At 42.4% G+C, this 22,340-nt stretch overlaps 1 protein-coding gene across 1 annotated transcript; it reads right to left on the reverse strand.

The window, feature by feature from the left end:
* Positions 1 to 2,356: 2,356 nt before the first annotated feature.
* ASB9 (ankyrin repeat and SOCS box containing 9) lies at positions 2,357 to 21,494 on the reverse strand. The gene is made up of 8 exons (XM_084521159.1): positions 20,628 to 21,494; positions 12,032 to 12,111; positions 11,141 to 11,248; positions 9,646 to 9,796; positions 8,950 to 9,084; positions 7,417 to 7,608; positions 4,999 to 5,163; positions 2,357 to 3,902 (listed from the first exon to the last, which is right to left on the reverse strand). The coding sequence occupies exons 1-7, from the start codon at positions 20,719 to 20,721 to the stop codon at positions 5,039 to 5,041; spliced, it is 885 nt and encodes a 294-aa protein (XP_084377285.1). The 5' UTR covers positions 20,722 to 21,494; the 3' UTR covers positions 2,357 to 3,902; positions 4,999 to 5,038.
* Between the last annotated feature and the right edge of the window lie 846 nt (positions 21,495 to 22,340).

The following is a 22,340-nucleotide window of genomic DNA, read 5'->3' on the forward strand; positions in this document are numbered from 1 at the left end:
CATGCCTTGCACTCACTAAGCCTAATTAGTTCAGGAGCAGAAGTACATTTGTTGCCTATGCTGAACCCACGAGTATAGAAATAGTTATTACTGAAGAGGAAGCCTGTCGCTTTCCTTGGAGAGACTCAGGAAGGCAGAGGTGCCACCTACCAGCTTATAGGAAGAATTATACATGGCTGGAAGGAATAAAGGGTTTGCCAGCCCCAGTCCTGGCACTCATGGGAGCAGCACAGCAGGGGTTGTGTACAGGGGTGGCTCATCGCCTGGAGCTCTGGGGCAGCGAACTAGATGCTGCAGGCTTCTCTCTGAGGACAAGCTCACAGCACAGACAGTTCTTGTTTTGGGATGACTGTAATGACAAAGACAAAACAACACAAAAAAAAAAAAAAAACTTGAAATGAATGGAGAAAATCCCATATTTATCATATTTATAGAATTTTACAGGGCCTGCCTGGACTTTCAGGGTTGAGAGCCAGTGCGCTTTCATGAGACAAAGAGCTCTGACTGTTATTGCTGTGTTTTTCAGGCTTTAGAAAGGAATTATCTAGGGATTTCAAAAGCCCCAGACCCAGCAGAGATTCCACAGTGTAATTTGTGAAGCGAGACAGCTGACCAAATACAAACTCAATTTTACTTCACAGACATGAAAGCCAGGAATCTAGGCTTGTTTCTCTCAAATTGGTGATGAGTAAAGAGTTTCAAGCCCATAGCCCATTAAAAACACAAAGGGTGATAGAGCAGAAAGTAAAGGCTTCATCTGGCATAGAAAAGGAACGAATCCTTGTTACAAGATGACACAGCCCAGGTGTGGTCGTTGTGCTATCCAAGCACTCACTCAGAGCAAGGGTTACTGTGTTTAGTGGGGACACAAGAATGTGAAACAACTGTCTTCACAGAAATAGTTCATTGCTATCATTTTAAAGAAAATTGGACTCCCCAAGGTATCCTAGTGAGCACTTTTGCATCAAATGTGTGCATGAAAGTGCTCCATCCCTTGAAGCAGTGAGCTGAGAAATGTATCAAAGAATGACAAATAATCACTCAATATGCAGAGAAATAACTCCCAGAAACATTTATTCAAAGCCATCAAAGTTTGAGCTGGGACCATAGAGCAAGGCAGTCTCTATTTTGGCATATATATTGCATGCGTATCAGGAAAAATTTCCTTTAGCTGCATCAGACCCTGGACCTGGGGCACTCAGGAACACGAGTGCTGAAGGGAATTCAGTATATGCCATGTTTAGGGATGCAAGCTTTCTCTGTTGTTTCTTCTAGCACCACTAATCTGCTACTTTGTAGCTGGTCAGTCCCATTGTGCTAAACTAGTAAAGTAAAATGTATTTACTTAGTCATCTTTATAAGACTTAACTTCAGTAGATACACAAAAGGACAGAATCACAATGTGGCTGAGGTTGGCAGGGCCCTCTGGGCTCACCTGCTCCAAGCCCTGCCCAAGCAAGGATACCCAGAGCAGGCTGCCCAGGCCCAAGCCCAGGTGCCTTTTGGACATCTCCAAGCAGGGACCCCACAGCCTCTCTGGGCAGCCTGTGCCAGGGCTCCTCACCCACACAGCACAGAAGTGCTGCCTGGTGCTCAGGGGGAGCCTCCTGTGCTCCAGTTTGTGCCCAGTGCCCCTTGTCCTGGCACTGGGCACCACTGAAAAGAGCCTGGCTCTGTCTTCACTGCACCCTCCTTTCAGGTATTTATAGACATGGATGAGATCCCCCCTGAGACTCCTCTTCTCCAGGCTGAGCAGTCCCAGCTCTCTCCACCTCTTCTCATAGGAGAGGCGCTCCAGTCCCTTCATCATCTTGGTGGCTCTCTATCAGACTCTTTCCAGCACGCCCATGTTTCTCTTCTACTGGGAAGCCTGGAACTAGACACAGAACTTCAGATACAGCCTCACCAGAGCTGAGTAGTTGGGAAGGATTACCTGTCTTGGCCTACTGGTGACATTTTGCCTAATGCAGCCAAGAATACTGCTAGCCTTCTTAGTGGTAAGGGCACGTTGCTGTGTCACATTCAACTTGGTGTCCTCCTGGGTCTTTTTCTGCAGAGCTGCTTTCAGGCTGGGTGCCCCCCAGCATGCACTGGTGGTTGGGGTTGTTCCTCAGCAGGGGCAGGACTTTGCACTTCTTGTTGCTGAACTACATGAGATTTTTTTCAGCCCACTTCTCCAGTCTGTCAGGGTCCTCCTGGATTGCTGCACAGCCCTCTGCTGTATCAGCCACTCCCCCGAGATTCATGTCATCTGCTCATTTACTAAATTACCAAATATTGCACAAAATCAGTGCTATCATTAAAAAGAAAAAAAAAAAAAAAAAAAAAAAAAAAAAAAAAAAAAGATGAAAAGGGAAACAGATTATAAACCATTTATTTTTGAGCTAATATCCTATACAATTGTGCATTGGTAGCCACTACACTGCCAGCAAAATAACAGCAAAGAATCTGATAAAATATATTCATAACAATCTTTCAAATCCTGCAATTACATTTGGTTTCAAATACAGAAAAAAGTCTAAATCTCACCTATATTTAGCTTATTTCATTTGCATCTTCTACAACTTTTGCAGTTTACAAATGGACATGCGTTGATGCATAAAGATATACTTTACCAGTGTTAATCACAATTTTTATTAAAATAAATAAGCAAATATATTGAGATGATACAAATGAAGCACAGAGAATTCATCCTAATTTTACATGATCTGAGGGATTCAAGTAAGCAGAGTCAAGGCATGAAATTTCCAAATGAAAAGCAATCTAGAAACAATGCTCTTACCACATCTTCTGAACAATATTCTCCTTGTATTACTCTGGTAAACCCATTGAGTGATGCTACAAAATAAGATGCTTAAAGGTAAATAATGAAAATAGCAGGTAAAAAAAAAAAAAAAAAAAAAGAAAATTTTCATCTAAAATAAAATAAGCTGGATTTTCAACTTTCAGATGTGTCACCAAAACAGGAATTCTTCACACTTAACTTTCATCTTAAAAAGTTAAGCATGATTCAGCTTATGCAAGATAGTGATTTTAAAAGGATCTACCTATACAAGACACCTTTCAACCACCATATGAAGACAAATGTCTATTTTTTCCCTTCAGCAGGAAAGAAAGAGTATAGGTGGCCATCTTAAACCAGACAGCAATTTTTTATATGGCTCAGATGACATGTGATGAATTGGGTCAGATCACTGAAGATGTCTAGATGTCCATATCCCATAAAAAGGAATCCTAATGACCTGACTGTACTTCTGATTTTGTCCCATTAGGGTACAATTTAGTGTCCCATAAACCAAAGGAACTGCTCCTGTTGTGTTTGGTCAGCACAACAATTAAACTCTTATACTGGACACCTGCAGCCAGTAGTTGTGTTCTCCAGCTGCATATCTGAACTGTTCTATACATCAAATACAAGTACCCAGGTGTAGCCTTTGGTCACTTCTCTTGTACTTCTCATAAGCAAAAGGAAGGCTGGCTCTGCAATCACACACACACCAGCAAACACCAGAACTGTGTGCATATTTGAAGACCGCTGCTCTCTCCACTAACACAAGATGAGGACCATCTGTATCTCATTGCTGATGTTGATGACTTCACCACAGTTTTTGCACACCAAGCTCATTCTTGCAGGAGTCTTCATAGCTAAGTGAAGAAGAAAAGGATCTCCAAAATCACCCAAGTGCTTGGCCTGCCCTTCTGGCACACGAGCAATGTGGCACTAACCCTGCAGGTGCACAGTGGTCCAGATATGGAGGTAAGATGAGGTTGATGGTGTAAGAACTAGACCTTCATCATCCTCAGTCTCATATCTGTTGGGTAGCCAGTATTCCCAGGGGAGCATCCAGGAGAGCACAGAGTGATTGTAACTGCACTTTGGTTTGTGGCAGCAGGACAGCTTCCTGGGAGGAAAAGAAAAACAGCCACTATTGAAATTTAGCTGGAGGAAATATTCATTTTTATGACCTCAGTGGAATAAGAACTGCATACATAATGTGCATTTGAGAGTCTTATACACTGCACCTGCAGATCAGCAATGGAGAGAGGGGCATAAATTATCTATTGTACGTTTAATTTGGGATGGACTGTAATTTCACTATTTATATTGTTAATTTTATAACCACCCATTAGAGGTCCCGTTATTATTACTCCCATTCAAAATGCTATGAATGAGGTAGAAACTTTTCAAGAAAACAAATTATCTTATTCTCAAGGTGTTCTTTTTTCTTGGGTGGGAAGGGAGACAGAAGCTCTTGTTTTTCAGATGCATGCTGAGGAATACTTAGGAAATGTCACTGAATACTCAGGGCAGAAAGGAGGAGTGCTTAATGCCTGCAAGTGATAGCCTGTTAGCCCGTGTCCTTGAAAAATAATATGCTACAAGGAAAATATGTGTAATATTGAGGTGGGGCTCCCTTATGTCTCAGAGCAACAGGAATAAGTGATATAAATGGGTGATTAAAAGCATTTCCTCCGTTATTACCGCACTGTGGGGAGCTGCCAGCAGCAATGACTTACTTGCTGTCATGGCAGAAATGTGTGTTTCAGATCCTGGCCTAAATGCAGATGATTGGTGGTTGGTGCTCATCTATCTGCAGCATGATATACATAGTAAATAAATAACACCTGCCAGGGGGCCTTGCTTGCTTTGAAAGTAGGTTCAGCTGGGTTCCCTTTTCTTATCCTTACAGTGGTGTGGATGCAGCCCTCACATCCATAAGCCTTGCTTACAGAAGAAGTGCAGATATCCTTAGAGTTTAATGCACACAAAATGCTATTCCTGCTGGGCTGGGATATGAATTTTCTTTGTAAGGTGTTGTTAGCCATAAGCTCCTTTTCAAGTTACTGGTTTGCTGGGGGTGGTGGCAGGGAGGACTCAGCAAGTTGGTTGTTCCCATCCTTCCTGGACTGAGGGCTCTACTAGAGACTAACAGCTATCGTAAATTATCACTGCAGGTATTGGCAACACTACTGATGGGAAATCTTTCCTCAACAAACCTTGATGTGTTATTAAGGCACCATGTTGAACTTGAAAGGCTTAAACATGGAGAAGAAAACGTTTCAGCTCATCTGGGAGGAGAAGATCAGTTATTTTCTGGTGCTGCTTGTGTCCAAAGCACCTCCTGATGGACAGGCGGCACAAATGCATCAAGGACAGTGGCCCTGGAGAGAGAGCCAGGAGAGAGGTTACACACGTGGCTTAATCACACCAAGATCCTCCATCAATGCTCAGCCCCCCCAACACACTTGGCAGTGAAAGCCAGACTGATGTCTACCAAAGAACATCAGCCTGCCTGTGAGTCAGTTCAAGCCTCATTACTCTCTGTCATTATGCAGACATAATTAGTATCAACAGCATCATTCCCTTCTAAATTGCAGAAGTGTGAAGCAGCTTGTGCTACGAAGAGATGATTGATGCTTCCTTCCAAGTCCTTCCACCCATACCCTCACTGAGATCCAAGTTTGCAGTCCACTGCTTTCTTGAGACTTATTTCATAACAGTGGCAAACACATAGCAAACAAAAAATTATACAATCCTTAATTTAAACCTTCCAATTAACCAGTCCCATGATGATAAATACAATACCTGCTGAAGAATCTGTGGTGCCTTTTTTTTTTTTTTAATGCATATATAATGTAATTAAAGGCTTGTTTGGGAGGTGTATCCTTTCTATGAAAGGTAGATCCTGTGCAGTGCTTTTAACTGCAGCTCCTGCTACCATCCAGCCCCCCAGCCTGTCATTTGCACGGCCATATGGCACACACAGGGTGACCAGCACCAAGGGCAGTGAGGGAACATTCAGGGGGCAGATAAGAAGGGGAGATACAGGCAGGTGGTGAGCACAGACAAGGGAGTCTCAGACAGGAGTGGGAAGGAGATAAGTGGAGATGGTGCAGAAAACAAGAGGGAGCTGGGAGAGAACAGTGTAGGTGCTATCAGCCATGCCCACCTGCATGGTGGACAAGGTGGTAGTGAGCAGAGGAGCTGAAGTGTCAGCACTGGTGGAGGAGTGAAGTGCGGTACAGAGGGAACGGGTATGGCAACAGAAATAGCAAGTACAAGTGAACTCTTCAAAACTACGGTGCATATTTGTGTTGTTAGCTTTGCATGTAAGACCCTCGCTGCGATGCCAGCAGGTTATGTGGTGGTGTGCAAGTGGAGGACATGCACAAGCTGTGTATGCCAGTGCTATGGGGCTGTGAGCCTCGCTTGCAGGGTGACTCTGAACCCACAGCACATTTGCAAACCTCCACGTGAGACCAGAGGGTGCAACGTGTGCAGCCCTCTCACATGTCACAGCCATTCATCCAACCAAAGGAATCAGACATCAGCTGCTGATCGGGCATGACCCTACTCAGGAAAAGGAATGTTGGAGAACAGCAGAAAACACCAGTCAGCTGCAAAATGCCCTTCAGGCATTCATCGCTTCTAATTTCAGTTACTGACTTACACTTAGAAAAGATCCTTACTGCCCAAGCTGCCAGCTCAGCTGCATAAGAGTTTCTCATGCCAGCTCCACAGGGTGTGCCTGAAATATTTTATTTTATTTTTTTTATCTCAAATAAACAGGATGCATGTGGTACCATGGGAGTCATGAGTCTAATGCAGCAGGGACTTGAGCTTGAAAAGATCACCACTCTGTGCATCATAGATTAGGCTGAGAAACCAAATATCTGCTGCACATAACATAATATGCACAGCCCCGTTGCTTTCACGCTTTTATTTTCATATTACTGTTCCATGCAGGGCCTGATTCATCGCTTTATTGCCAGTTTTACCTTGGTGTAAATCTGTTTATGATAACAATCACATAAATACTAAGTGGCATAATAGAATTGTGGAGCAATGTGTAACTTGTTTAAAACAATGAAAATCTAGACTATTTAGCAATGTGTATAGCTTACTAACTGAATGAGAACAGCTAAAGTAGAACATAAGCAGATACTAGAGAATTTATTCTAGTTTTCCTCAAGTATAGTTAAGTAAAATTTCTCTCCATAATTCATTGAAGTATTCATAACCAATAAAATAAAAGGGTCTGGAAACTATTTCATTTACAGCTGCAAAATAATCACTTCCTAAGGGTCAAGCCTACGGCTTGATACTACTGGATTATTCAGCATATCGTTTTGGCCTTTAAAAGCAGAGAAACAAAATAAACAAAACCTAATATATATATATATAATATATATATATATATATATATATATATATATATTCATTATATCAATCTTGTGTAGTTTTCCTTAATCCCCATAAAACAACAGCTAACACATATTTTTGCATCCACACAAGGTTTTGGCCCAAAAATGTAAGTAAAGGCCAATAAACCAGAAGGTCGGTGTTGCAATATAATTTCCCCCACCCCCATCACATGCAATGAACAAAGCAAGCATTAAAGCACTAAAGGGCACCTTCTTTCTGCAGGAACAGTCGACCCAAGGGGCTTCCAGGTGGAACCAGCTCCATCGGCCTCTTGCTTTTGGCATTCTTTGCCCAAATGTCTGCTCCAAAGTCAATCAGCAGCGTCACCAACTCTGCACTGCAACTCCTGGCGGCCGCATGCAGTGGGGACTCAAGGCCCTTGCCGCTGTTCACATTTGCTCCTGAATATGAAGAGACAACAAGGAATAATGACTATAGCACAGTCTCTTTCCATTTCCTGCACTAACTGCTGTTTCTCTGAATAATCTGTAAAGACTGGAGTGTCCACCTAGAGGTGGACTTCTGTGCTTTAGGGCTTGGTCCCACAATTTGCACATACACAACTTGTGCTGTGTGGGAAGCAGTCGGGTGTTACCAAGAAAATTATCCCAGAAAAACAGGGCATGAGGAAGTCTTTCATCCACAGCCCAGCCCACAGACCCTCTTGTCACAGGACAAAGATGTAGGTCCACCTATGGCCCACCTTGCTCCCCACCTGAGCAATCCATTCACTTAAAATACATGCAGTGTTTCAATTTGCTCTATACCAGAGGCTTAAACTGATGGGATTTCCAAGTTCTGAGTTACCCAATGTGCTGGAGGAAAAAACATGAGGATGGAAAATTCTAGAGGCCCTAGATAGAGGAGGGTGTAAGTACGCTGTGATTTCAAAGTGCTTCCAATCTGTTATCCTGGGCTAATGGTTCATAAAACTCAAGGGTGAGCTGCAGAACTAATTCAAAACTATTTATAACATTTTTAAAGTACACATGCCTGTACATAGAAGACAGAAAAGGAAAAAAAAAAAAAAAGAAAACAATAGACAAAATTATATTTATATTGTGTTTGATTTCTTAAAACAAAAATCAACATGATATATAAAACATAAGGTCATTTAAGTGTGGGTTTTTTTGTTTGTTTTTCAAAGGGGCTTTGTTGTTCCTTCTTTTTTGTATGAGCTGTGTGGTTATATGTCTCCTTTGGTTAGGAGAGATGAATTACCGGAGATAACAAAAAATGGCCTTGAACCTAAGAGCTTGGATTTGCAGCTGGGTTTGTTTTAGGCAAAGAATACAATACTGAATGCTTTTGCACTGTGTTGGAAATGTTGCAAACTTTTTATGAACTTAGTGAGAATTAAAGTGTTTGCAAAAATGGTATGTAAAAGTCACTGAATCATATCTTTTGGATAAAGAGAAAGGAACAAAAAAGGAAGTTTCTTCCTACCCTCTTCAAATACTACAGCAGCACATACACAGACATCAGGAAGGATGTTGTCCTAGGCACCACTGGCAGTGTGAAATCCAAGATCACCCATCATTTTGCTGGGAGCTGTAAACCTCAGTTCCTGTATCATGAATGCCCTGTCTTACACTGCTGCCCTGTTTAACCAGGGCTGCCACTGAGAGCAAAATATCTCCAGATCCAAGAGCAGGTGCTCATGTAACTCTTTGATGCAAAGAGAATCCAATGATGGATGCTATAGGAAAGGAAAGAACACTGTCCTTTATTTTCCCTTTTACCTGACTCAAGCAGCTTCCTGGCACAGTCGACTTGCTGGTTCTCACAAGCTACATAAAGTGGAGTACCCAGATGCTTGATGTTATGATCTATGTTCACCCCATGGCATGCGAGGATCTCGACACATTGCACATGACCTTAAACGGGATAAAGGCAGAGTCAACTCACAGCGATCAGCAGTTTTGCAGCAGTCCAAATTCTCTGTTGCAGCAGTGTAATTTGGCAAAGATTCACCCTTTTGTCAAGAGGTGATAGCGTAATACTTTCATCCACTCCCCTAATCCAGTGTTTTTAACCATGAAACAAGAACTGCAAATCCACAGTTAGAAAACAGGCTAAAGCCCCCACATTTTATCTGACTAATTTCAGATATCTACTGAAGATGAGATGAATCATGTCGTATTTCTCTCCACTGCTCTTGAAGATGGCCAGATGACTCTCGCAGATGTCTACATCTAAAACAGCTGATTTGGGCAATGCATCCCCTGCCAGGTGTCACCACATGAACTCAGAGGCCCCAAGAGCTGGGCTGAGCAGCTCTTGATAAGCACCACGACTGGGAGGAACTGCACCATGACGAGAGCAAGTAGGGAGGAATAACTCATGGCCTAAATCACAAAAAGAATCTTCTTTATCTCTTTTCCACTTCAGCTAGCTGCTAGCAACACATAAAGCAGCGCTGGCACCCATGGGGTTACCTCTCTTAGTGGCTTCGTGTATGGGGGATGCTAAGTCACAGGGCGGGTGCAGGCTGGCTCCGTGTTGCAGCAGTAAATTCAAGCAAGCCACACTGCCACTGACACAGGCACTGAACAAAGGAGTGTGCCAGTCAACAGTCACTCCATTCACCTGGGGAAAGAAAAGACAAAACAAGGCACATGTAAGCTTTTTGTTTGTTTCATAATAGATGAGATTTGGCCTCAACAGAAAACAGGGTTTTCAATAACTTTTATTTTATTCTTTGTAAAAACTGCCTACTGCTCCTGAGGATTAAAACTTTATATTTAAAAGAACATTGAACAAATCTGCAAAAATCTTGCTCCCAAGTGTGCTACAAGATCTCTTGGGAGTTATTGAGACATGTGTGCTCATTTCTCAGTTACCTCGGCTGACATGCACTTGCCTATTGCCCTGTCCTAAACCATCCATTTTTAGCTGAAAGTGTGCAGCCCTTTTTTAATTTTTTAATTTTTTTTTTTTTTTAACTGAAAGGTAATATATGTACAAGTTAAATTTTCTTATTCACTATAAATTTCAATATTAGCTTGAAAAGTAGAGACCATGAGACACACTCATTTCATCACGTTACTTTGCATATTATCTCAATTTTCCTCACATCATATTTATATATTTTTATATAAAGATCATTTGATCTTTACAGTCTTACATCTCTACCTGATACTCTGCATATTGACACCAATGGGATTACTGTATGCAGAATACAGAACATGCACTTAATTTTTACAAGATTATAAGCCATTTGCAAGAGGAACTTCCCACTTATTCTTTCAGTAAATGATGAAAACATTGTACCTTGATCTAAAGAATAAAAATAGTTACTTCTTATAGCTGCACTTTTTGGATTTCTTTGTTAAGAATTACATTTTATAACATGGGTACTTTAGGATGAAGTACAGAATGTAAGTAGTGATACTGTACATCTTCTAGAAAGGGGTGGAAAGAGGGCCAAAATGATCAGAGGGTTGGAGCACCCTCTCCAGTGAAGAAAGACTGAGAAGGTTGGGGTTGTTAAGCCTGGGAAAAATCAGGCTCCAGGGATATGTCATTGTGGTCTTTCAATACTTGGAAGGGGCTTATAAGAAAGATGGAGAGAGACTGTTTACCACCGCCTGTAGTGATAGGACAAGGGGTAGTCATTTTAAAATAAAAGAGGAGAGATTTAGATTAGATATTAGGAAGAAATTATTTATTATGAGGGTGGTGAGGTTTCACAGGTTGCCCAGAGAAGTTGTGGGTGCCCCATCCCTGGAGGTGTTCAAGGCCAGGCTGGATGGGGCTTTGGGCAACCTGGTCTGGTGGGAGGTGTCCCTGCCTGTGTTAGGGGGTTGGAACTAGATGGTCTTTAAGGCCCCTTCCAACCCAAACCATTCTGTGATCCTACAATCTAGTATTAATTTGTCATTATAAAACATACAGACTCTGGAGACAGAGACCTGCCCATGATGTACTTACCTTAGCACCGTGTTTTAATAGGACACTGGCACAAGCAGCATGACCACCTAGGCAGGCTTCATGGAGAGGAGACACCTGGTCTGTTGTAACAAGATTAACATCACTCCCCTGAAGAAATAATAAAAAATATCATTACAAACAACTGCAAAACAAACAAAAAACACCAACAAGAGCAAAAACAAAAAAACACCACCCTTTCATAATGATCCTGAAGTCTTTATTTAATCACAGCTTCCTCAACAGCCTGCAGTTGCTCATCTCATCTGACGGGGTAAGCAAGGAAAGAGTCTGTGATGCTCCAGCTGGAATAGGTACAATCAGAGCATACTGAAGGTTATGCCTTCCACCTACTGATAATCAATACAGAAAGCTGCAGCCAGGGGACTGTCTGATGGAACAATACAGATATCCTTACAGCAGAAACCATTGGCTTGATTCTAACACTGGATCTTTTCTTTCTAGCAGCCTTGGTACTCCAGAAGTTTAAGCTGGAAGAGTATCCAGTAACTCTCCACAGGCTAAATCCAAGAGTTTTGAGGGAATTGAGCAGTGAGGTTCAGAAATCTTTTCTCCCCAGCTGTGGCCTTTTGCAGGGGGGACAGGGGCCCCCTATACCCTCAGGCACTTTGGATGGCATCAGAAACAGAATCTTTCTACAAGTCTTTGGCTCAGTGCACAGAGTTTGTGAAAAGCAAGGAACCATTTGTAATAATAATAATAATAATAATAATAATAATAATAATAATAATAATAATAATGCATTACAGGCAGACCTCACTACATTCTGGTCAAAGCAATTTTCTCACCCTGGATGTTTCACAGTGAAACTCAAACTGCATTCAGCAAACATACAAACCCATCAGAGATCACATCAACCTGGCAGAGGGATACCTGGCTGATGAGTTTCTTTAGAGTAAGCAGGCGCCCATGGATAGAGGCATCATGTAAAGGAGACCAGTCTGAAACAAAGTCTGTATAAAGAGAAAGACAGGAAAAAGGTTAACAGCTCCACAGACTGTTCCTTTTGTGTACTTTACTTCAACTGCATGACCCCAGTAAACCTCTCTTCTTCTAATTTATTACTTGAACTGCTAAGCTTTTCTTGGAGCAGCCACAGGGAGGGAGTGAAAAAACAGGATGGGTTTGCTCTGGGTGTGTTTTTAATTCATCCCATGTTAGTGCTGAGCAGCTGTATTCCCATCCAGAGGATAAGAGAGTGATTTACAGAACACCACCTTGTTCTGACTGAGCTTTTGCTTAGCTTTGAATGATTTCCAGTGACTTTGTTTTCACAAGTTCATTACATTTTACCAATTAGCTCTAAAGGAGTATGTTTTGAAAAGGGTACAGCTGCTCAGTCATTCACCCCTGGTCAGAGATGGGCTAGAGTCAATAATAGGTAACTAGAGAAGGTACCAAAGTACAAGGAGATAAGTTGTGTTACCTGTTGATTTTGTGTCTGTTTTGTGTCTGCTGTTAGCCTGTGCAGTGGTGCATTTTAAGTAACAGCTGTACTCTGCATCGTAGAAACCATAAAAAGGCAGGTATGGAGGGAAGCTCAAAGTAAGGGTCTGTCTTAGCTTTTAGTTTTAACATTTAGTGGAGGAAGGAAAGCGCACAGGATTAACCAAAGCAGACTTGGTGGAAAACATCGTATCTCCAGAAGGTTGTTTATTTATTTATTTATTTATTTATTTTTTAAATTTTAATTTTAGTTTTATTTATTTTATTTTTATTTTAAGAAAGAGATAGATTTTCATCTTACAAACATGTGGAGAGAGTAATTTTCTGCTTTACCTCCCTGGTGCAAGACAAAAGAGCAAAAGCATGTGGGCTTGCAAGGGGACCTGCTCACAGATGCTGAAGGAAATGAGACTCCTCCAATGTGTGGAAACCCCAGGGAGGGAGCACATGCTGAGACACAAGTAGCTCCCAGGACATTGCAGGGGATGGAACAGGATGCCTGCTGCATGGCACTAAGGATACAATCCCAGGCCACGAAGGGAGAAATTTTACCCACAGGGGTCATAAAGAAACTCTACTACTATGATAAACACATTGATATTTAAAGTGCCTGTATAAAGCAAATAGATTTGTATTTGTTCTTGTTAGGTCTTCTGTAAAAGATTGACTTAAGGTCACTTTGTTGGGTGACTTAAGAGGCACAAAAGGTCAGCATCAGAAACAGAGTTTTAACTCCTGTTTCCAAGTAATTTGATATTTAGAAACTGATGTTTAGAAAAATACCACATGCCAAAAATAAGTATTGCAAATGAGTCAACATAGTTCTAGTTGGATGAGGGAGGTGTAGGAGGAAACCCATATGGTTAAATTTGGTATCAAACCTGTCAAGTCACGTAGAGTATTTTTTAGAAAGATTTATTGTCCAGGCAAAAATATTATTTGATGATTTTTACAAAATATACCTTCCTTTCCTCAGTTACCCAGTGTAAAGGTCTGAGGAAATACTTACTGCTAATGACTTTACACTTCATTTCTCTGGTTGCTGTATCTGTTGTTTATTTCAATCACAGAATCACAGAATTTTCTAGGTTGGAAGAGACCTCAAGGTCATCGAGTCCAACCTCCAACCTAACGCTAACAGCCCTCCACTAAACCATATCCCTAAGCTCTACATCTAAACGTCTTTTGAAGACTTCCAGGGATGGTGACTCCACCACTTCCCTGGGCAGCCTGTTCCAGTGCCTCACAACCCTTTCAGTGAAGAAGTTCTTCCTAACATCTAACCTAAAACTCCCCTGGCTCAACTTAAACCCATTCCCCCTCATCCTGTCACCAGGCACGTGGGAGAACAGGCCAACCCCCACCTCGCTACAGCCTCCCTTGAGGTACCTAAAAAGAGCGATAAGGTCGCCCCTGAGCCTCCTCTTCTCCAGGCTGAACAAGCCCAGCTCCCTCAGCCGCTCCTCGTAGGACTTGTTCTCCAGGCCCCTCACCAGCTTCGTCGCCCTTCTCTGCACCCGCTCAAGCACCTCGATGTCCTTCTTGTAGCGAGGGGCCCAAAACTGAACACAGTACTCGAGGTGCGGCCTCACCAGAGCTGAGTACACAAACTAGTTTAGTACTGAGGATTACTCAAATATTAACAGAGAGGCTCTTTAGTATTACATATTCATGGCTGACAGCCAGCTGATATGGCTATATATATATATATATATATATATATTATTAGTGTGGCCCTGAGCATATGTATATATATGCTCAGGGCCACACTAATCCCTCTGGGAGAGATTTACTTCCTTCAGTATTCATTGCCTCAAAACTCAGTATCTGTTCTATGTTAATGGCCCAGGTACCCCTGAGAAGGAAGAAAAGCATTTCCAGATGGTATTTCATCCATTTTCTTTTACTAACACGTTTTGCTGCTCTCTGGTGATGTCTCTCTCTCCTTCCACTAACTACAGAGAGAATCCCAGTGACCGTCTTAGGCAAGTTGCTGAGGTTTTCAGGGACTAGACCTCTGTGAATTATTACGTGAGTGGAATAGTCTTAACAGTGAAAGGTCTGCTTTCAACTACAAACCCAATAAAATACTGTAATTTCTTAAATAACTTTCACAGATTAGTTGATGATGTCAGTGCTTATGCAAGGTCTGTATATCCTGCTTTGTCTCAGGTATAAGCACATGGGGGAGCTCTGAATCCCTCACAGCTGATGTCCTGCCCTTTCTGGCTATGCCACAGTGTGCCAGGATGGGGTAAACCATCACCTACTCTGTTGGGCTATTGCTGTCTCACCTCCCAGAGTGCTCAATAAGGGACAACAGATTTAAACAAGATAAGATGTAGCATAACAAGAATTGTATTGTCTTTGGGTTTGAAATATTCTGCACTAAATAAATTGTGACTGAAGATGTTTGTATCTGAAATGTGCTGTCTCTACTACACACGGAAGACCTTCACCTACATAGCTATGTTAGGCAGGAGTGTGACCTTCTGCTTTATAATGACTACAGAAAGGCCTGCTATAGATTTAGGTATTATTGCAAAAATCCTTTATACCTGTAGAGCATATTTTCCTAGAATTATTCATATAAGCAAAAGTTTATTCCTACTTCTGCAGCACACCATTTTTAAGCCACTAGATGCTCATATTAATGTTTATCTGAATAGCACAGTTTTGCAAATATATGGATATTGCATTTGACTGTCTACGAATTATGGCTCATTGATGGATTAAACATGGTAAATTTTAGTCTTTCCATTCTTGGGCACCCAAAACCTGTGGCTCACTTTAAGAAGCAACAATTCAAACATTCAAAATAATTCAAATAACAATTCAAACTGGCAGCAGTCACACATACATGACTGAGACAGAAGCCAACTGGCCCTTGTGACAGTTCTTAAATGAATGAAAAAAAATCTAGAGGGGCCGAAAAGGCTTAATCTTCTCTTAAGATAACCCTTCTCTAACAGTGCTCTAGCACACTCCTGGCTTATAGGACAATCTCAGTGACATCCTGGAAATAACTTCGGGACAGGTATGAAGCCCAGAGGTGGATGAGTTGTGAGCAAGTTTAAAAAAAAAAAAAAAAAAAAAAAAGGCCTTTAGGAAAATAGGTCTCTTTAAGGATGGTCAGGCAAACAGGCAAACAGTTGATTAAGGATTTTCACCATTTCTCCTTATTCCCTTGTCTCTAGTTATGATTGCCACATAGTTAAGAGAAGGTAAAGGGGGAGGGGTTGGGGGTTGTACAAAATAGTAGGTAATTCATTGTTTTATGCTAGATTTACATTTAAATTGTCAGAGATAACACTCGGTGCTCCTTGGGGTCAGAAAAGAGATTTATCTTGTGTCTACTGGAGACTGACCACAACTGGAGACTGGACACAGACCTAGCAGAAGGATCTCCTATTACTCTGACATACTCTGTCAGTATGTTCTGCTCATGGGTGCAGTTAAAATCTATAAGCTTTGAAATCCGGAGATGCTCGGAAAGAAGGCTGGGAGGGACCATCAGCTCTGCAGCTGTGCTTCTTCCAAGCCTGGGGCACAGTCTCCTTCCTGTGCTCACCATGGTGGTCTTTTTTAAAAAAATCCTATTTTGACTCTTTGTCCTGCTCTTGACATGTAATTATCACAGCTGTGGGGTTTGGGTCTTTACCTACAAATCATAAGTTTGTTGCCACAGAACAGGGAAAGTGTTTGGTGACATACTGACCATGCCTACAGACTAGGTGTTTGGTGGACACTGAAAATCACTATCTATTCCATGACTGAGAGATACTGTCAGAGATTGTGTGGATTTTATAGTGCTAGATAAAGAGCTTCAAGTTTTTTTGTAGATTAGTCCAGCCAACTCCAAAACAATACTCAGACACAGATCAAGGAAGAACTTTGTATCAGAGAAGGCACTTGTAGAAAAAGCTGCACCAGTTTTGGCTCTTCACTCTACACAAGCCTTCCTCAGCAGGACTATCCCAACAGGCTTTGTATATGCAAGCATCCTTCCTGCCATGCTCAAAGTCATGCAACACATTGCCTCAGCTTCATGTTATGAAAACAACATTCTGTTGGTCTGCAACATGACCCTGATATTTTATCAAAGACTTTGAACTGGGAAAATATACAAAAAATGATATGAATGTCTCAGAAAAATCAGAGTCCAGCAGTGTGGATTTAGCCAGTCTTCTCTTGAGGGGACAAGACTTAAGCAAGTGAAAATATTCACTTAAGCCTTAAGCAAGTGAAAATATTCACAGGCAAGTCAGCCTGAACCATTTGGTCTCAAAGACAGAAATGGCCCCAGTCTCTTTTATTTAGCAGCATAGAAACAGATAACTAGACTCCACAAATCAAGAGGTCTTTTCAAGCTTTATATTCCTATCACTGTGAGAGTTGAAAGGAAAAAAAAAAAAAAAGGAAACTGAGAAACAATCCAGAATTCATGGGCACAAATTCAGCAACTCAGTTGTGACCCATATTGTGAGGATCCTCAATATTAGAAAGCCAAAGGAAGAGATGTTACCCCAATACAGCTTTACAAGTGGTACTGGGAGCATGAAATGAACAGAGGAATGAACTCTGGAAGTCTGGGTACTGTATGTTAATTAGCTTTCAAAGAGAATTATATTCTTTGTCAATGGCATCATTTGAGAGCTTTCTGCCTCTTTCTACATCTCATGGGCTGTGTTCCACAATAACCATGTGTTTGCAGTAAGTTTACAAACATTTTTTGGCTTTAACAAATGGACAGCTATTTCCAGAAGCTATGGTTCTGTTCTCATAAGGATATGTCATCTCCTAAGGGCAGCCAAACCATGGTACAACTATTAAAGCACAGTATTATTAATTGACTAAAATAGCTTTTCTTTGAAAGTGGTGAGTATCAGATGATACTTGTTAAATTACATTCAACTGTGTAAAGTTAAATATTTATTTTTCCAGTGTGCAAAGCTGTGAAGCATCTCTGTTTTCATTGTCCACCCTAGGAATGACAGTCACATTGTCAGTGCATTGTGGTGCACTGAGATTACTGTTCTACATTTCCCTGTGCTTTGTCAACAACCCTCACCATGTTGTTTTAAGCAGTCCTGTGAGAAGACCCAAATCAGTATTGATAAGAGCAAGTGAAAACCAACTCCCAGAAACATCACTAAGTAAAGACCCTTGATTTTGTCAATCTCTTTGAAATGAGGGCAGCTGTACACCTTCAAACCTTCATCTCACTCCCAGTATGTTGAACCAAGCTCAGTTCTAACAGGCATCCACTCCGGTGGTATTGCCTGTGTCATGCTGTTTTTCTTATTGATCCTGCCACCGTTACCACTGGATGTGTAGCCAGTGCCATTGTGTAACCAACACCATTGCCAGATCTTCATGAGTTGCAAGGGAACCGTGTTTACAAGTTATGATAAAATCTAGATTGAAGAACAAGTTTTCTGAGCTGTGCTTAATCACTTTTTGGCCAAAAAAAATACAGGCAGAATTTTGTATGAACTACCAAGATGATATATCAACGTGTCAGTATTTTGGTGACAATAAAGGAGGTGTATGGTCATGTCACCATATCCAGATGCAGCCTTTATCCATTCAGTGCTTTCTTGAGAAAAGGCAGGTTTCCACTGAGACTCTAAACCAGGGCTTGACCAGACCATAGTCATCCATAAACTGGCCATTACCTTGTAATTTTGTAAACTCTTAACATCAGATTAGAAGAGTGACTAGAAGAATGTCAAAGACAAGCATCAGTGGACAATAAAAAGAGGTATGTGCAAAGATGATATCCTAAACCACTGAGAGGGGCTGAGGCCTTTATCCTAAATGGAAGTGGAGGCCTAAGGTAGCTCTAAGCTAGTCTTGGATACACTGGGCAGCGGGAGTCTCAGGGCCTGTAGGATGCCTGGCGTAGTAAGTACAGCATCAGTAATATAAATGATCACTATTTTCACTACATAAGCATCTGATTAAAGCCTTAGGAAGTGCCAATGTGAACTTCTTATATCCTGAAATAACATTGTTTAGGAAAGTACTCAAAATATTTTGCCCACCAAGCTGTCCATGGAGGAAGAAGACTGTTGTACACAGGTGGTGAAGTTGTGTTTGCTGCACGTACTACCACAGCAAAGTGGATTTCTGATTGCCAAAAATGCATACAGCTGCTCTCTTATGGAGGAATGAGCCTGTTTATCCAAACTTGAAATGTACCCACACCTTAATCCACAGGCAAGCTGAGTCAGGCCTCAAGGCTTTCAGCCTCTAGACATCCAATACCCACTGGTTTTCCTTGGCATTGGGCCATCCAGTTACCCTTTCACCACTGAAAACCCCAGGCAACCCAGAGGTTACATGACACCTCTGGTCCTCCACCTGGGCCTCTGAGCTGGCAGAGCGTGTACGGAGGGAGCCTTAAACCCGTAAGCACATGAACATCCAAGCCCTGACTGCAGCCTGGGGACAACAGAGCCTTCACAACACCCTTCTAGGAGAGCATTCAGTTCTGACGGTGGCTGAATGTATCTTTCTACAGCCTCTGATCGTGAGGAGGGTGTCATGCACTCAGTGCACATCCCAAGGCCGGTTCCCTTTCATGGTGCTCTCACACAGTGCAGCTCACAAGGGGCTTTGAAATCCTTTCAGCTGAACTATGCTCTTGCATACACATTTACATACACATAGGCTTATGGCATGTATAACAGTACCACAAATGGTATTTTTCATATTTAAAAGCTTTCGCTTAATGTTTGTGATATATGTCACCAAATAAAATCCTGCTGTAAGTCACCAGCAGACCTTACTGATGCTGCTAAGGACCAAGCAAGCACAGGAGGAACACACCAAGCTCCAGCATCTAGGGGACTGAGCCACCCATGTGCAGCAGTGCTGCCTGTGGGCTCCCCTCCTCCCAGCCTCCATTTTGGCAGAGCTCACCTCTAGTGAGGACAGGGTTTGGTTCACACTGTTAACAACATTGTCATCCCTTCCCTCCCACCCAGCCTCACTGTGTACACACACAAACACGAGGAGCATCAGACAACACAGCCAACATACTGATCATTTTTGTATCATAACTTGCCTCCGTATATTTTTGTGTCCTGTTTTTCTATTTGGTTAGAATGAAAGTGTCCTGAATAGCCCAGGAAAAGAGGATGGATGGTTTGAAGTTGTGTTGTATTAATTTATCTCCCTATTCCTTCTTCATTGCCCATGAACTGAAGGAGAAGTGTCTCAGAAAACAGGGCTAGAGGGAACACATCCAGCTAAACTGTTATGTGAGGTTAAATTACTTGTCTTTTGTCACTACGTCATATTTTCAATGGCCCTGGGCCAGACAACAGAGCAATGATCAGAGTGAGGCCATTTGATAATAAATAACTGACTAACTGCTCACCAGTGACCACAACAACATTGGTCACAACTGACCACAACACCCTGGCAGTAGGGGAAAAACCCACTAGGGCTGGTGGCTGGGCCTGTGCAAGAGCACTCGGGTCTGCTCATTGGAAAGAATAAAGGGGGAAGGCGTGAAGAGGGGGATGAAGAAAGAAAAAAAGAAGGAAGAAGAAAGAAGAAAGTAAAAGAAAAATAAAGAAAAATGAAAAGAGGCAGAAGTAGAGGAGGGAAGGTAGAACAAAGCGAAGAAAAAAAAATGAAAGGAAAGAAAAAGAACAGAGGAACTGAGCCAAAGCTGAGCTCCCAGCCAGCAGCAATCTAAGTTCAACATGCCACATTGCAACCTCTTTTTTAGTTTGCTATAGTTCAAGTACTACATTTGTTTCCGCTTGCACAAACTGCACTACAGAATCAGACACTTTTACGTGATGCACAGGGGGGAAAACAAAAATCAGTGCCAAATAAAAAGAGCTTATTAAAATCCCTTCTGAAGTACAAGGACACTATGTGGGAGAGGTTGTGGACCTGCACTGGAAGCGAGACATCAGGAGGAGCACACAGCCACAGCCTGACCCTGTCCTCTCCGTCTGCTGGCAGAGGCGAGGGCAAGTGGCAAGGCAGGAGCGTTACTTACCCCTCATCAGCAGCAATGATGGAGACGTTGCAGACGCCTGGCCCCCAGTTCCTTGTGATTTACTGGTGTTTTGACTTGTTCCCTCATCATCCATCTCAGCCTTGTCTGCCCGGTTTCTGTTTTCTCACTTCAGGGTTGCTCTTGAGGGTTCAAATTCCATCGTCCTCGGTGAGCCCCTGCACTCGTGAGTGATCTGTTGAGCAGACTGCCTGTGCACCACTCCAACAAACCTCGCAGCGGGCTGGGACTAGGTGCAGCACCACTTGGTGCAGAAACTCGAGTACCTGGGATGGGGTTTAGGGAAACATCTCCCCGACTCCACTGGTAGGCAGCCAGCAATCGGACAGACCACACCGCACGAAGTGAGAGATGTGCCTGATGTCATATCCTCCGCAACCCTGCACCCAATCGGGGCGCCGGCCGGCTGTTTTTATCAGGAAGGAAATCCTTGGTTTGCCAAAAAAACAAGAGAGAAAGAGCCAGTTCAACTAGTTGAGCAAACTCTGCCTGCGGGGGATTTGCAAAGAAAACCCAGAGAGGCACTGGCGAGATCCGCACCACTCCCAAGCGAGCGGCTTGCAGGCGGCCGAGCCTCGCTCCTCTCTGCAGGCTGCCCTGTGCTGTGTGAGCCCACCCTCCTATCCGAGCAGCCCACTGCCCTGCTTGTGCAAGGAGCAAGGCACTGAATTCCTTCCACGCGGTGGTGGTCGCCACATGCTGTACGGATATTGAAACCACATGTTCGTGGGGCTCTGCTTTCCACTGGAAGCCCTTTATTGTCTCCATGGCACGGAGAGTGCAGCGCCGAGTGGGCTGATTTCCTTCCCCCTGTTTCAACCTGGTTACAGTCACACCAGGAGTTTCATATCCAAGCACTTTCCTTTTATTTTTTAAGCAATTTCTCAATCTAAAACCAAAATTGCAAACCTAGTCATGAACAAATAGCAGCAGATTTTCCAGAGCACCTCTGCCTCGTTTCTCTAGGTCTGTCTGCAAAAATCCTGACCTCACACATTATCTCTGTGTACTTTTTTCTTTCCCAGTGAGTATAAGTTACAAGTGCAAAGTCTTTTTACTGTCCCTGAATATCTGTTCATGCATAAAAGCAAGCAGGCAGAATTTCCACATAAAAATCTCACCCGTGTAAATAAAATTTGTCCACTAGAGCAGATTTGGCATGTGTGTATTTGGAGATACAGAGCTGCTAATCCAAATCCTAACTAGACTGGTCCCAAACAGCAGGGTTTCACTTTTAACCCATGCAGTAGATTTAGATTCTTTTTTTTTTTTTTTTTTCCCCATATCCTCCCTGCCAGCAGGGAGGCTGTGAAGGCAACCTGGGCACATGCTGATGCAGAACTGCTGATGAAACATGGATAGGGGAAAGGTTTAAAGGTTTGCCCCTTCCAGGGCTGTCCCTGCCAGATGCCCTCCTGGCATCTGAGTTTGTAAACACATTCTGGATGCAAGTTTACACCTTGGGCTGACTGGAAATTAAATTTGTGTCAGCCATTTAATTTACAGCATTAAAATGTTGTTGGAAAAAAATGCATATATCTATGTGGAAAAATGTACATATATATAGGGTTTGATGATTAATATGCTAAATGAGGAAAGGAAAAACAATTTTTCTCTTTAGTACTGCTTAAGTGTAGTGGCTAGATTGCTATATCTTATGTTTAATCATATATTTAGCAGTATTAGCAAACATGT

The sequence above is a fragment of the Aythya ferina genome (genome assembly GCF_964211825.1).
Source record: "Aythya ferina genome assembly, chromosome: 1".
Classification (NCBI taxonomy): domain Eukaryota; kingdom Metazoa; phylum Chordata; class Aves; order Anseriformes; family Anatidae; genus Aythya; species Aythya ferina.

Bases quoted from the DNA above. Each gene is read 5' to 3' on its own strand.
- ASB9 (XM_084521159.1), bottom strand. From the start codon at position 20,721: ATGGATGATGAGGGAACAAGTCAAAACACCAGTAAATCACAAGGAACT. The intron at 12,112-20,627 runs GTAAGTAACGCT...CTCTTTATACAG, and splicing joins ATCATTGCTGCTGATGAGGG to ACTTTGTTTCAGACTGGTCT. The intron at 11,249-12,031 runs GTATCCCTCTGC...TTATTTCTTCAG, and splicing joins TAAAGAAACTCATCAGCCAG to GGGAGTGATGTTAATCTTGT.